The sequence below is a fragment of the Varanus komodoensis genome, unplaced genomic scaffold (genome assembly GCF_004798865.1).
Source record: "Varanus komodoensis strain SLA01 unplaced genomic scaffold, ASM479886v1 scaffold14_1, whole genome shotgun sequence".
Classification (NCBI taxonomy): Eukaryota; Metazoa; Chordata; class Lepidosauria; order Squamata; family Varanidae; genus Varanus; species Varanus komodoensis.
In genome coordinates this window covers 15,113,109-15,125,394 of record NW_025335438.1, presented here as the reverse complement: position 1 = coordinate 15,125,394, position 12,286 = coordinate 15,113,109, and the positions used below count along the sequence as shown (strand labels likewise).

General features: G+C 41.1%; 1 protein-coding gene across 10 annotated transcripts in view; it reads left to right on the top strand.

The window, feature by feature from the left end:
- CHD7 (chromodomain helicase DNA binding protein 7) overlaps nucleotides 1–12,286 on the top strand; it is a 199,346-nt gene that overhangs the window by 58,915 nt on the left and 128,145 nt on the right. For all 10 annotated transcript variants that reach the window (XM_044423952.1, XM_044423954.1, XM_044423953.1 and 7 more), the window contains one exon: nucleotides 96–1,935. In XM_044423952.1, coding sequence (XP_044279887.1) covers nucleotides 271–1,935 — 1,665 coding nt within the window. In that variant the 5' untranslated portion in view covers nucleotides 96–270. The remainder of the gene's footprint in view (nucleotides 1–95; nucleotides 1,936–12,286) is intronic.

Genomic DNA, 12,286 nt, shown 5'->3' with positions numbered 1-12,286 from the left:
AATATTAAAAATTCAAGATTTCAAAAGTTTCCATTTAACATAGCAGCTTGTATTTAATTTAAACCTAATTTTGATTCTTTTTCTTTTCTTTTAAGGACTAGTAACAAGAATTTGCCTGACACTCTGTGGTCCGAAAGAATTAAGGAATTATGGAATGACATGAAGGCGATTAGTTGAGGATTAAAGGCTTTGAAGACAAACACCTCAGTGAGGTGAAGCACGAACTAGTATTCTAGTTGTAGCTCTGAGAAGCTGTGTGCTAGAACTAAGATGGCAGATCCAGGAATGATGAGTCTGTTTGGAGAAGATGGGAACATTTTCAGCGAAGGACTGGAGGGCCTGGGGGAATGTGGATACCCTGAAAACACAGTAAACCCTATGGGGCAGCAACTGCCTATTGATCAAGGATTTACCACACTACAGTCACCTCTTCATCATCCTCCAACCAGTCAAAATCAAGCAAAGTTGACCCACTTTGATCACTATAATCAGTATGAACAGCAGAAAATGCATCTGATGGATCAGCCCAACAGAATGATGAGTAATGCTCCTGGGAATGGTATAGCATCTCCTCACTCACAGTATCATAATCCTCCAGTTCCTCATGGTGGGGGTACTGGTAGTCAGATGGGAGTCTATCCTGGTATGCAGAATGAAAGGCATGGGCAACCGTTTGTGGATGGCAGTTCCATGTGGGGGCCAAGGGCAGTTCAAGTGCCAGACCAGATAAGAGCACCATACCAGCAACAGCAACCCCCACCTGCTCAGGCACCACCACCAACGCCATCAGGACCACCTGGACAGGGGCATCCTCAGCACATGCAGCAGATGGGAAACTACATGGCTCGTGGTGACTTTTCAATGCAGCAACATGGTCAGCCACAACAGCAAAGGATAAACCAGTTTTCTCAAGGCCAAGAAGGTCTTAATCAGGGAAATCCTTTCATTGCCACCTCAGGACCTGGCCACATGTCTCATGTGCCCCAGCAGAATCCAAGTATGGGGCCTTCCTTACGACATTCAGTGCAGCAGTTTCACCACCATCCCCCCACTGCTCTCCATGGAGAATCAGTAGCTCACAGTCCCAGATATTCCCCTAACCCTCCTCAGCAGGGTGCTGTTAGGCCGCAAACACTTAATTTTAATTCTCGGGGCCAGACAGTATCTTCACCTACTATAAACAACTCAGGGCAGTATTCTCGTTATCCTTACAGTAACCTAAATCAGGGATTAGTAAACAATACAGGTATGAATCAGAATTTAGGCCTTACAAATAACACTCCAATGAATCAGTCTGTACCAAGGTACCCAAATGCCGTAGGGTTTCCATCCAGTAGTGGTCAAGGACTAATGCACCAGCAGCCCCTCCACCCTAGTGGCTCACTTAACCAAATGAACACACAAACTATGCACCCTTCACAGCCTCAGGGAACCTATGCTTCTCCATCTCCCATGTCACCTATGAAAGCATTGAGTAATCCAGCAGGTACCCCACCTCCACAAGTTAGGCCTGGTAGTGCTGGAATACCAATGGAAGTTGGCAGTTACCCAAATATGCCCCATCCTCAGCCATCTCACCAGCCGCCTGGTGCCATGGGAATTGGACAGAGGAGTATGGGCCCTCGGAATATACAACAAAGTCGGCCATTCATGGGTATGTCTTCAGCACCACGGGAGATGGGTGGTCACATGAGACCAAATGGCTGTCCAGGTGTTGGCCTTGCTGATCCACAAGCAATACAAGAACGATTAATATCTGGTCAGCAGCATCCCAGTCAGTCGTCATTTCAGCAGCAAATGCCAGCATGTCCTCCCATTCAGCCTCATCCAGGCATTCATCATCAGTCTTCACCACCACCGCATCCTCACCATCAGCCTTGGGCACAGCTTCACCAGTCACCACAGAACACGCCACAAAAAGTGCCTGTCCTTCAGGTAAGTTGCATTCCTTGAAACATATAATTGTCTTCAGATTATTTTCAGTTAACAGTTCTACAGTGACACATCTGTATATTTGTGGTTACATGGTGATCTTGTTTGTGGCAGCTCTTTAGAAGCTTTAGTGTATTCAACAGTATGGTTTCATTCTAAACATAATGAAGTGACCCTCATGTATGATTGCCATCAAATGATATTTCTATTACTGTTTTTGCCAATTCATCAAAATGTTTTTAATTTGAGCTCAGAAATTGAATAATTATCTCCTCCTGAATATCCAAGGAGAAGTGGAAGAGAAGATATAGCTCTTTTCAAGATTCAGGTTACAACGAAATAAGGTAGTAAATCTGAGAGTATTTCCTTTGGCTTGATTTGAGGAACCAGTCAACTGTTTTTACTAGGATATCATCAATATTTGCTCCTCTTTTCCTTGGGCTGCTTCTGTTTTAGCTGCTTGTTTTAGGAACTGGCACCTGAGTTAGTTTTTTCCATTTCCCTTCCCATTGCTTTTGTGTCATGTTCTTTTGAATGTAAGCCTAAGGACAGGGCCTGTCTTCTTACTGATCTTTGAAATCTACTCTGGGAATCCCCTTTCTTTTTCTTTATCCAAATGTTTCCAATAAATAATACTTTTGGTGCAAGAGAAATGGTGAGACCAGGTACTGGGTGACCAGGTTTAACTTGAACAAGATAAATTATTTGGTTGTTTTCTGTACTTTCATCTTTCAAGATTAGTAAGAAAAGCAAGGTCACAGTTTTAAATCTCTAGTCTTAATCATCACCATCATCTCCTCTCTGGAATGGAGAAACAAAGACAGTATTACCTGCATAAAATCCAAGTTGTTGTATTCAAGATCTAGGTTTGGGTAATGGCTCCAGTTAAATTAATAGTTTATATTGAAACTGAGCAAGAAAGTGTAGAATAGTCATGCTGACTGGCTTGAATTTCCTTGTTTATCAAGCAGCATTTCTATAAGTTGTAGGTCATCTCTGAAATCTCTAAATGTAGCAACCATTTCCTGGTAGTGAGTCTACAAAATAAAAAGAATACTATTTATTTATTTATTTATTTATTTATTTAAACATTTCTATGCCGCCCCTTGCCGAAGCCTCGGGGTGGCTCACAGCACAGAATAAAATACAATAAAATACAAAAATAACAATATAAAACCAACAATATAAAATAAATAACAATATAAAAGAAGTTGCCCTGGCCACACAGAACGAGGAATGTCCTGGTAGTTGCTTTGAATTTATTTTTTGTAGTGACATTGTTTCTTTTTTACAGTAGCAACTGCCAGTACACTGAAAATATTCAGTTTATTGCCATTTTAATCAATATTTGGCTGCAAGTTTCTAAATGTTATCTGTATATTTCATTCATTTCAATACTGCCCAGTAGCCAAAGCTATCAGTCTCATGGGAATGAAATGTCTGTTGGTCGTGCCCTGGAACTTGAAGCCCCTGGAGATTGAATTGTTCCAGAATACAGTTAAAATCAGCTTCTAGTAACGCACTTTTTTGTGTAGCTGTGGTGACTTGCCTTCAGAAATAGAGATAACAGTTTTATGAGTTAAAATGTTTGCCTAGGAGTTTAAAAGATGTGTGTGTGTTGTATGAATTGACCAGAAATATGTCTTTTAGGAACACTTATCTGAATTGTTCCAATGATAGTTTTATACTTTTAGTCACAAGGTGTTTGCTCTATTAACATTTTACTTTGGGTTCACAAGTCACTCATTTTATCACTTTTCATCAATCAACCAATTGCCTGGTTTACCATGTTCAAGTATTCCAGTAGATCAAGGAAGACTATGTAATGGCTAAAGATTTTTCATTGATGCCCTAGTAAATTCTATAGTCATCCATAGGTTAAGGATTACATGTGTTGATCTGTGTGCACACACATATCAGCATCCTTAATTCACTGTGCTCTCTTGGGAGGCTGGCAGGGTAGAGGAAGTTACAATATCTCTTGCTATTTCTTCATTCTGTTTCCAAATGTGGCTTGCACTGGTTTCATCAATGAAGGACATAGAACATGATCTTAAATAGCATATCATCAAAACTCCTTTGCACAATTTCACTGCTGCTTCTAGTTCTTACTGTATGAACAGACTAATAAAAGCTAGGTTTGCTTCCAGCACATTCTAAGTAGGTAATATAGGTAGGCTTGTGAGGTGATAAATACCTTGTATTGAGATAGTGTGTATAGAGGTCAAACTTCAGAGTTGCTATTTAGGAGTACTCAGTTGAAAAACAAATAGGGTGAAAATGGAATGAAGTAATGTTAATATACAGGATTTCATTTGGACTCAAAACTCAGGAAGCAACATATAAAATAACGGGAAAGCATTTGATCACATGAATTTTGCTTTAAATTAGAGCAGGCATCACCAGATTTTTTGGGTGAATGAACATTTTTAGAATATGGAGAAAGTATTGTGAGTACTTTCACAAAATGGCTTGCCCATTTGCAAAACACACATTTCCCAGAAGGCAAAATGGCAAGAATAAAAGAGAAGCAACTTCCCCCAAAAGGTAAGTATAAGGCTATATAAGTGGGATTTGAGTTCAAAACACAAAGCACTCTTTTGAATCTACAGTTTTCTGCCGTATTGTCCCCTTCCAACTCTACTGTTCTATGATTCTGTGAAATCAATCTGGAAGGCTCTGAAATGTGAAGCCTAGAAGTATTCCTGGAAATAAAGATGGTGCTTGAATCTAATACTGTTATTTGCAATAGAGGGGCCTCCCAGCTTTTTAAAATTTATTAAATATATATTAAAGTGAGGCAGGGGACCTGTCAGGTATCAAGATAGGTGTATGTTAGCCCATAAGTACCATGTTAGCCCATTCGCCCTGAGACTTCAGTGAATGGGGCGGCATAAAAATGTTTTAATAAACAAACAAATAAATAAATAAATAAATGTTGGAGACTCCAGAATTAGTGTCTTTATACTCTAAATCTATTTTTGCTGAGGCAAAACATGTTTCACTTTTTTCCCAGTTTAAATTATGCTACAAATTACAGGAAGTTGCAACTGTCTGACTCTGTTGATGTGAAGGAAACATTTTATCTAAATCAAATACATTTTTTAAAGTTACATAGTTTCAAAATCCCCTTTTAAATTGTTCTTTGCATGCTGCAAATTTTGCCATGCCTATCTCTTCTGAAGCTATGAAGCAAAAGGGGAAGAGTAAAAGTTCTGATGAGCTGTTAAAGAGAAAATTTCAACTGTATGAAATGAGATATGCGGGCTTTGCTTCTATTTTTTTTAATATATACTTATGTCCTACCTCTTTTCCTCTTAAAGTGGCATACATAATCCCCTTTCTCCTCCTCTCAATCTCATCTGCACAACAACCCTGTCTGCCAGCTTAGTCTGAGAGTCGGTGATGAGTCCAAAAGCACCCAGGGAGCTTTGTGAACAAGTATGGACTAGAACCCATATCTCCAGGGTCTCAGTCCAACACTCGTAACCATTACAGTACTCTGGTTTCTATTCCTGCATGGTTTATTTATAGTGTAATCTTGTATGTGTCTACCCAGATGTAATCCTTGAGACTTATTCCCAGGTGGGTGGGTATAAGATTGCAGCTTTAGTTTGAACAGGACTCCCCACCACCACCTACTTTATAACCTAAGGGAGATATGGGTTACTTTAGTAAAAGTGCACGTGTGCTTAGGGCTTGGCTGAATAGATTTAGGATTGAAAAGTGCTACATCACCCTCTTAGAATTAGATCAATTACATAACTGGCTACAAGAGGGCACAGTCTAGAGGCAGTATCGAGTAGCATATTCAGTTTTTGGTAGGAATATATAGCTTTCCCCTCTAGTTACCAATGGTTCAGTTTAAAACAACAGAGCATAAATAAGTATTTCAGGAGTAGAATTAGAATCAGTTTAAGCAATATTTAGAAAGATTTGGTAAATATTATCTTTGAATGACACTGAAAAGTGGTCACCAAGTGGATTCCTTGGAGAAGATTCCATAGGTGGGATACCATAACTGAAAAGATCTTGTCTCTGAATTCTGTATGACCTTCAAAGAGAGGACCACTCAGATAAGAGAAATTCAGATCACCTTAACACTTGACAGGTTCATGGAGTAGGTGATCCTTCAGATATGGTTCTAGTTGTTGCAAGAGCCGCTTAATGTTCCATTAGAGGATCCTGAAAGGCACAATAGTAGAGCATGCTGACAGTGCAAGAGTTTGACTCCCAGGAACAGTTTACTATGAGAAGAGCAGAGCCAGTGAGGAAAGTTAAGAGTTTAAGCATATACAACTTTTATCTCCACACTAGCCTGTTGAAAAGAACAAGATAGCCTTACTTAACAGTGTAAAGGATCGTCGTCATCATTATCATCCTCATATGGTCACTTAAAGCAATTAAAATATAAAAAGGAAGTAGTTCAGAGAAGATGCAGTGAAATATACTGTATCTTTCACTATGTGACTTACCCTACTTGCATAGGTCAGGAGCTGTATAGTTGGTACTTGAAAAATATTGTTCTTCTGAAGATGAAGTAGATGACCTGGGAAACCTGGCAAAGCAGAGAGACAGGAGACCTTGGGAGGGAAATGCAGAAGCATGCTACTCTAATGGTGACATGCTCTTTTTAGAGAATGAGAGTCTTAAAGTAGGAAAATCATGTACTGGGGAAATGTGTTGCTTAATGACCCACTTACCAGGTGATAAACCTGTAGAGTGTAATTCAGTCCCAAGGAGCAGAACTGAATTTGTGATTGACACATACATATATCAAATTTCTGAAACTCTTAAAGCCACGGAGAATCCCCCTACTTTGTTTTTCAGGTTGTGGGGGAAGGTGGGGAAATTTCAGGGGACAATTGAAATGCCTAAGTGCTTAAACTTAGCTAAATGGTTTAGCAAAATAAAATATATAATTTATAATTTTGATAGTATTTAAAGCTATACTGTTTGGTATATCTAAGAAATTTATATAGCAATCATATTGATATTTATTCAGAAATCTGTTTAGTCAGGCTTCTTTCCAGTTAATTCACATTGTCACAACATCAAATGTATAAATGTCATAACTTTGTGCAAGCAAACTGAAAGTATGCAGAATACTAGAGGGAGGGAAGGAGAGAGTGTGAGCACTTCATATTGATGTGTTCTATGCTGCCTAAGCTACATGTCTTTGCTATCTAAAAAGAAAACTATAAAAGTTGAAAATAGAAACCACAGCTTTTGTAATAACAGAAGCATGTATATTGTTTGAAGAGAAAAGTCTCATGCAGACCCTGTGTGCTTGTTTTATGATTTATATATTTAATTTATTAAATTTATATCCTGCCCATTAGCCAAGATGGCTCTCTGGGAGAGTATACAGAATATTAGATGGCTATACATTCTGAGAAAGATGTACAAAAAGCCATCCTAAATTTGAGCACTGCAAACTGGGAGGGCGACCTCCAGCCCTTGAGCCCAATCTGGCCTGCAAAGTGGTTGAACACCTTCTGTGAAGCTCTTCTTCAACTGGTACATCAAGAAAGCCCTCATTATCTCAGATCGAAGGTTTGAAATACACTGGGGATTCCCCTGCACCAACTGGGGCAGGTGTGGTGCAGGAAAGAGCAGCCCAACTCAGCTGCAACTTCAAGGAAGCAGGTTCTGCCAGCCCCAGCTGAATACTTTTCTCTGTGCAGAGAAAGACACAGAGTTCTATGCCCTTCTCTCTGTGGAGATTAAAATAATAAGTAGAAAGGAGCAGATGCTGTTATGAAAGGGGCAGGGCTATGAGGTGAGGTCCTGTCCCCTTGAGATCATCCAGCTTGATTACCTTAGTCCCCGGTTCAAAAGTGGTTGCCCTCCACTGGTTTACAGAATATACATATGCAGAAATTGTTCTGTAATGGTGTTGATTAGAGGTGTACATTCATTTTATTCCTAAGGGACAAATCATGTACATACATTCTTTCACAAACATTGTCTCACAGAGGCCCATGGAAGCTGGCAGGACCTTTAGACATTTCTTCCCAGCACATTCCCAGGGACACTTGAGGAACAGGGCTTCTGTAGGCTTCCATAGAACTTGTTCCTGGAGAATTTTTTCTCCCCCTTTTTACGTGGTGGGGCCATTGCACTGAGGGGGGTTGGAGTAGGCAGCAAATAAGACTTGGGAGACTCTCTTTTCTTTCTCCTTGATGCAGAATGTCTGGTGCAACCATATTCAAGCTACACCTTTGAATGAGTAAAACTTTGCCTTGAAAAAAGTGTTATACTTCAAAATGAAAATAGTATATATGAGTGTTTTCAGTGTTTTCCCAAATTTCCATTTTTTTATGGTAGAGAATTTCTCAAGTCTGGGGAGAGCAGAAGGAAAAGGTCCACACCCATTACATGTTTCCAGATTTTTCTGAGCTTCATCTCTTCTGTACTGACTACATAATGCTAGAAAGGTGGCAGCCAACCCATCCTGTCTTGGCAAGTAGTTCAGGAAAGGAGGCACTGTTTGAAGTATGTATTTGTACCAGTGATATTACAAACTATGGGTGTATGATCTTTGAAGGGAGGAAAACCAGATTACTAGGTAAGATGTCAGTATTCAGGTAGCATTTTCCAGGAATGGTACCTCCTCCATGCTCAGGGCTCCCTGAACAGGTACAACAATATGATCTTCACTCTTGTCTGTCAGAAAATGGTATTCAGATAAAGGACTTAGAGTGACAATTTGGGGCAAGGAGAGCTTGTAAAAAAGTGTGGGTTTCCACCTGAAAACATACTGCTGTTGGTTATGTAAGTGTCAGAGCAGCTTTAAAGCAGCTGGCTTGGAAAAGCTCTAATCCCTTAGGGATGATTATGATGATGTCAATATTCTGTGATCTCAAACCAGGGACATGACAGACTTTTATATTGAACATGGAGAAACAAATGAGAGCCAATCAGAAATATAGCAGACAAAAAATGCACTTCCCAATCTTCTTTAAATGTATCTGACATGGGAAGCCTAAAATCTATGATGGATATGGTTATTTATTTAAAAGTAGTTCTTTGTGGTCTCAGTGCATCACATATTTGGGCTCTGTGCCTGCATGCAGCCTATTGTCAGGAAGCTTCTTTAGCTAAGCATTCGAATTGAGTGGAATAGTAATCCTGGAACAGAGAAGAGAGGTGCTCTCACCTATTTCATCAGTCCCCTTTCAGCCACCATCACAGTTAGATCAGGAAGTGCTTTTCTCCTCAAACTTGATTATTTTCAGTGTTTTTCCTTCCACATCTTCTCTTCTCCTCTCCCTTCCTACCACTTGTTTTCCCTTGCAAACTGCCTTTTTCATTCCCTTGCTAGACGAAAAAAAACCTACAATATTTCCATCTTTTTTCTTTAGCCTTGTAGCATCCCCTACTGAACTGCTCCTTGCCTACTTTCCTTCTTGCCTTCCCGATCTACCATAATGATTTCAACAGCTCCATTTATTAAATGTGTGGGCTGCGATAGCAGATTCCCTCCTACATTACAGACACTCCCTCTACCATATCAGCCTGAGTGAGGGACATATTGTAGAGGCATACCTGAACTGCCAGGCTTTCACTAAGCAGATTTGCTAGCATAGATTAGATTGGCTGAAGGCCACCAGCTCCACAAGTCAGAAGGGGTGAGACTACACAGCTTCCAGGACTGTGGCAACACCAATTAGACTTTCATCAGCTGCACTGAGACACCTGAATGAGCCCACTTCACCAAGACTGCTCCTCTGACTCTGCTGCAGGGCCTTCCTCCAATTCCTGCACAACTCAGACCTGACCTCACAGGAGCAGGACCAAGTTCTCCACCTTGACACTGAGACCCTGCAACTCATGGCATGGTGCATCATGCCCTAAACACAACAGGAGATACTCCGTCTCAGGAAGTCATATATATCCTCAACACAGCCCTTAGGCCATCCACAAGGAGGTCTTAACTGATGAAATTGAATGCCTTTACCACCTTCATGCACCAGGAGAACCTCAACCTGAATCTGCAAGACACATCCATCACTTCTTACAGAATTTCTTCCATAAAAGGCTGAAACCTTATTCCATCAGGGTGTACCTGGTGACAATCTCCTCCTTTGACCCACCAATGCAAAGTTTCCCCAGTGTTCTTACACCCACTATCCTCCTGGTTCTTGAGTGGCCTCCAGAACCTGACCACCACCATCTGCTCCTGTATACCTGCATGAAGCCTCTTGGTTATTTTGTAGGCTTTGACAAGCCTTTGAAACCACTTGCCACAACTGTACCTCTACCTCCTCTCTTGGAAGGTCACCTTTCTAGTTGCCATTGTGTTGGCCAGATCCCCCAGTGAGCTGCGTGTTCTTCGGGTAGACCCTCCCTATCTCACTTTCCACAGAGTCAAGGCAATGCTCTGACCAGATCCAACCTTCCTCCCCAAGGTTGTGTCGGCATTCCACCTCAACCAGAGCATGGTCCTCCCAGCCTTCTTCACTGCTCTTGTCAATTCAGTGGACTCCACCCTGCTCTTGCTAGATGTCCAGAGGGTCCTTGCTTTCTACTGGTCCTCCTGCCACTCACCAAGAATGTTCATATGCTGTGGTGGACAGCACAAGAGGATCCACTGTCCACTGAGAGATTGGTGAACTGGGTCACAAGCACAATCTCCCTAGTATACAAGATGGCCAGCACAAGTGGACTATATGGCATGGAACATATGATACTTTTGTTTCAGTTACTGCAATGTGCTGTGCATGGAGCTGCCTTTGAAAATAGCCCAGAAATTTCAACTGATACAAAGCAGGGCAACAGGATTGTTAATGGGGACTGGGTCATAAGAACACATTATGCCAGTCATCTTCCAGCTACACTGGCTGCCAGTTGAAGTCATGGTCCAGTTCAGAGTGCTAGTACTAACATTCAGACCCTAACCTAAACAGCTTCAAGTCAAATTTTTGGAATGATCACCTCCTTTTGTATGTACCTGCCTGGACCCTGAGGTCATCTTTGGGATCCTTCTTTGGGAACTTCTTCCAAAGGAAGTGAGAGAGGAGGGCCCTTACAGTTGTGGCATCATGCTTTTGGAATGAGCTCCTCAAAGAAGTGTACCTGGCACTTACTATGTATTCTTTTCAGTGCCAGGTGAAGACTTTTAAAATATTTGCACTATTTTAATAATTTTAAAATTTGTTTTATCTATTCCATGTTATTCTGTACCATTCCTATGCATTTACACTGAATCATAGCAATCACTATTGCTATTATGGTTTGTTCTTTGATTTGTGTGTGTATAACTTCAGGGAACCTCAGCTATTGGGCTGTACTAAGGACTTACTCCACTTGAGCAATGATCGTGTCCTCTGCTCCCCTCTCAAGGGTCACCCTGCAAGAAATCTGCAGGGCTGGCACATGGTTCATGCCCTCCACATTTGTCAAGCGCTACAGGCTTAGATGTCTGTGTAAGGGATGACTGCTCCTTCAGCAGAGCAGTCCTTTTCTCCTTTCTCCAGTGATGACACTATCTCTCTGGCCTTTTGAGGTAAGCTTGCTAGTTGCTCACATTTGTGATACACAGAGGCCACACAGAAGGAGGTCAGGTTGCTAACCTTTAACTTTCATTCTCAGAGTGGTTATCTGTGCATTCACACCACCCACCAACTCTACTTGGTGTCATCTCTTTGATGACTACCCCTTTGCCTACCAAGGGCACATAAGGGCTAGACCAGATTGGCACAACACGGTCTTTTTAGTCTTGGGACCTATTTTGGTCTCAGCAGAACTGAGGGAATGGGTAGGAGCCCCTCCCGTGAAAGGGAGGGGCTCCCAGCCAGTTGAACACTTAGCTATAGAAGCTTCCTGACAACAGGCTGCATGCAGGTGCAAAGCCCATATGTCTGAATGCACAGATGACTTCTTCAAGAATGACAGTTGCCAGTAAACAACCTGACCATCTGTGAGTTGCCTCTTAGAGTAAGCCCTATCAAGGTGCATACAGCACAGCTTAAAAATGTAAGACACCATAAAACAAGGATGAAAATCATAACATCAGAATTAGCAATTTAGGCCTAATAGTACTATATTCACTACAACACCCAGTAAAGATTTAAATTCTAGACTAATATAAACAGGTAAATCTTTCTGGTCTACTTGAAGTCTATAATGATGGGATATGGGAGACAACAATCGGAAAAAACCCATAAGTGAGATTGAGAAGTCCCTGTCTGTCAAGCCTGCCATTCTATTTGCTTTGACAGGCAGGTACACACATAGGGCGTTAATATGTGTTGTGTGTTGGGCAAGTTAATATGAATAAATATTCAAGCAAAATGATTTGGTAGAGCTCAAACTGTTGACTGCTTTAAAGGCCAATATCAGCACTTCT